This window comes from Dipodomys ordii, unplaced genomic scaffold (assembly GCF_000151885.1).
Source record: "Dipodomys ordii isolate 6190 unplaced genomic scaffold, Dord_2.0 Scaffold87, whole genome shotgun sequence".
NCBI classification, from domain to species: domain Eukaryota; kingdom Metazoa; phylum Chordata; class Mammalia; order Rodentia; family Heteromyidae; genus Dipodomys; species Dipodomys ordii.
The window spans coordinates 4058457-4062152 of NW_012267303.1; the positions used below are offsets into that span (position 1 = coordinate 4058457).

The following is a 3696-nucleotide window of genomic DNA, read 5'->3' on the forward strand; positions in this document are numbered from 1 at the left end:
GGCGGGGGTCGGGAGGAGCGGGCGGCCCTGCCCGACGGCCTGGCGCTAAGCCGGCTGCGGGGCCGGGAGCTTGGGGTGACACCGGTGAGTGTCCTGGCTCCAGTGAAGCCCGGACGCCGGGCGGGGGTCGGTGGACGCCGGGTGGTGGAGTTCGTTCGTCTCCAGAGTTGCTGTGGGGACACACAGTGTGTCCCGCCTTGCTGCCTAGATGTTCAGGGGCAGTGAGCCTGGCGGCCATGTCTCTGGGTGGCTGTGGGGTACCAGGGCAGGGCAGGGCAGGCCTGGCGCTTCGTGCTGTGCGGCCTGCCCGGCGGTGCTGGCCTTGGGCGTGTGGAGGAGGTTGGTTTACTCTCTTAGGCCTGGCACATTCTGCAGGAGTGTCCTGGGCACTCGGTGGGCGTTGGTTGAGAGGGACTTTCCTAATGACCCACAACAGTGTCATGTCCCAGCCGTTGTCCCACCAAGTCCCCACCACACCCCACGCCCTGGGGAGCCATTCTGGGCAGTGGGCCCCCAGCCCCAGGGCTCTGGGCCATTACAGCCCTCTCCCCACGGCATCCAGACACATCCCCCGGGGGGGGGGTGAGCGGGATGGGGCTGCTATCCTCACCAGTGGGAGGGCCACGGGAGTCAGTGATGGGGGGACTCCGTGAGGGCTCTGCCTGGGCTCCCAGCTCTGGCAGGGTGGCACCTGGGGGACCCTGCACCTGTTTCCTTCCTGTGAAGTCACAGCTTGTGAATGAAGGCACAGCTTGTGAATGAAGGCACTTGTGGCTTAGGGGACACACACACACACACACACACACATACATGCACACATGCACTCACGCCCTTAGAGATGGCTAAAGTGTCTTCAGCTGAGTGTCTAGTGCCAAGGGCTCGAGAAGTGTTCATTTGCAAGGGGCTCTTGTTCCTTTATGGATTGACTGCTAAATGAAGGCTTGAACTCAAGGCCTGTGCTTGCCAGACAAGGGCTCCACCACTCGAGCCATGTGCTTGTCTTTCTGCTTTTGGTTTGCTTCTCACATGGGGTCTTGAGCTTTTGCCAGGGTGGCTTCTGACCAAAATCTTCCTGTCATCACCTCCTGAGCGGCTGAGGTTTTAAGCTTGTTCCACTACGTCTGGCTGTTCTTTAAAGTAAAGTCCTATGCAGGCAGGCTAGCAGCTGCGTGACAGAGGCAGGGCTGGTCAGGCCTCTTGGTCCATGGCCAGCTTTTCTCCTGTCCAGAGGCATCTGCTGCCTTTGGAAGCCCATGAGGGCCCTGGATGGAGGCCCAGGAAGGAGGAACAGCCTTTGCAGGATGGTGCATGACCCCAAAGTCAACCACTGAAGCCCTCCCAGGCTCTGTCACAGCCATGAGCCCTCTCCAGGTGGCCTTTGGGAAGCTCCTCCCATTTCCTTGTCCTGTGCTTCCCTCCCCGTGCCTGTGTCCCCCTGGAGCCCACTGGACCCAGGGAGGCGCAGATGCCTGGATTGAGGGCCTGACTTGCCCCAGTTCACCTCAGTCCTGGGCTGGTCCCTGTGCAGGTGACACTGTCATGGAGCTGCGGCTTCCCTAGAGGGAGGAGGCCCTCCCTTCCTCCCCCCTCCGCCCCCATGGCCTGAAGATGAATGAGGGCCGCGAGGTCCCTGTCCAGCGGCTGACACAGGCCCGTGCTGGTGCTGACCGTCACTGGCTGCGGATGCTCTAATGGTGGGGACATCGAGGCTGGGCTGGTTCTGCACGCAGAGAGCGTGTGGCCGGGGCTGGTACCTGGGCCGATAGACAGGACTCACAGTTGCCCCTTCCTGTGGCTGGATCTTCCGGGTCCCTTGCCCTCTCCTGGGTGAGTGGGATTGGCTGGCAGAGGCTGGTCTTCAGGCAGCCTGAGCCCTTCCAGACTCTTGCCAGTGCGTACTTCCCCCTCCCCCAGGCCTGGCTGCAGTCCCTGGAGCACCAAGCACCACAGGGCCACTTGCACTCTGTGCCGCAAGTAACCTTGGGAGCAAGCTCGGCTCTGACATGGCTCCTCCTCCCTAGCTCTCCATGGCTCCCGTTGCCGGCCTGGTACCTTCAGCCTTCTTAGCCTGCCCCTGTCAGAGGGGCGCCTGACCAGTTCCACCTCACTGCTGGCCAGGCTTGTGCAGGTGTGAATGCAGCAGATGAGCTCTTGCTCTGGGTAGGCCTTGGCTCTGTTGTCTAGTGTGCTGCTCTGCTCTTCCCTTCCCGTGATGCCCCGATGTCTGATGTTCTAAAACCTTTGCCTTCTCCTGTCCCTCCTCACCTCTCCCAGTCCCTCCTTGCATCTCCCCCCACGTGCCTAGCTGTGGTTGCTTCTTGGCTATAACTCTTGACTCTTACCTTTGCATGCAAATATTTTCTCTCTACCTCTGTTTTTTTTTTTTTTCTCGGTGCTTTGAGTGGATATGATGAGTCTAGGAATTTATTTTTAATTCTCTGACAGTCTTAGGTCTGTGGTTTGGTGCTCTTATTTGGAGAAATTCTTATTCCTTATCTCTTCAAATGTTTTTTGCCTCATTCTTTCTGCTTTTGAGGTTTCCATACTAGAACATCAGGTGTTTGGCTCTTGAATGTTCTGTTTTCCCTCTTTTTTCCCCGTGGGGAATGCCGTGGGCCATCTTCGGGCTCTGCCGTGAGCTTGCTTGGCCCATAGAGAGCGCCCCATGGCTGCTCCTGGCATTTCTGTCTGGAGGCTCTGCTCGCCCCAGTTGTTCACGTGAGCACCTTTCCAACGTCCTCAGGTCAGCACTGGGAGTCCATCTGTGTAGGTTATTTGGTCTGACAGGGACAGGGAGAACATGTTTTCTTGCCTTTTTTTCCGGCACTGGCAGGCCTTAGAGTGGCAGGGGAGTGGCAGGGTCCCCTAGTGCCCTCTGCTCCCCCCCCCCCGCAGCCTGGGACCCGGGTTTTTGAGTTGGGCTGCTTTGTTCTCTCATTGGGCGGCTGGTCTGGGCACCACACCCTGTGCTAGCTTTTCTCAGGGTTTGTCTCTGCTCACTTCACCCCAGGGTGGGGCCTTGGAGTCCTGTCCCCTAGAAGCATTTTTCTGTCCTCTCCTGTCCTCCTCAGAGTGAGCACTGCCTCTGGCTCTTCCTGTTTCCTGCTTTCTAGGGGAGGGCTGGGGTTCTTGGGGAGGGTCTGGGATCTAGGGGGGCCTGGGTTCTAGGGGAGAGCCTGGGTTCTAGGAGAGTTCCTGAGTACACGGGGAGAGAGGGCTGGGTTCTAGAAGAGGGAAGGTCTAGGTTCTAGGGGAGGGAGGGCCTGGGTACTAGGGGAGAGGGATCTAGGTTCTAGGAGAGATCTGGGTTCTAGGGAGGGAGGGTCTGGGTTCTGGGGGAGGGAGGGTCTGGGTTCTAGGGGAGGGAGGGCCAGGTTCTGGGGAGGGAGGGTCTGGGTTCTGGGGAGGGAGGGTCTGGGTTCTGGGGGAGGGAGAGCCTGGGTTTTAGGGGAGAGAGGTCCTGGGTTCTAGGAGAGAGAAGGTCTAGGTTCTAGGGGAGGGAGGGCATGGGTACTAGGGGAGGGAAGATCTAGGTTCTAGGAGAGATCTGGGTTCTGGGGGAGGGAGGGTCTGGGTTCTAGGGGAGGGAGGGCCGGGATTCTAGGGGAAAGAGGGTCTGGGTTCTAGGGGAGGGAGGGCCAGGTTCTGGGGGATGGAGGGTCTGGGTTCTGGGGAGGGAGGGTCTGGGTTCTGGGG

The 3696-nt window shown here is 59.5% G+C and overlaps 1 protein-coding gene across 1 annotated transcript in view; it reads left to right on the forward strand.

Moving 5' to 3' along the window:
• Nucleotides 1-3696, forward strand: part of Sult4a1 (sulfotransferase family 4A, member 1) — a 20146-nt gene that overhangs the window by 2438 nt on the left and 14012 nt on the right. Inside the window, exon 5 of the mRNA XM_013025737.1 lies at nucleotides 2022-2128. Coding sequence (XP_012881191.1) covers nucleotides 2022-2128 — 107 coding nt within the window. The remainder of the gene's footprint in view (nucleotides 1-2021; nucleotides 2129-3696) is intronic.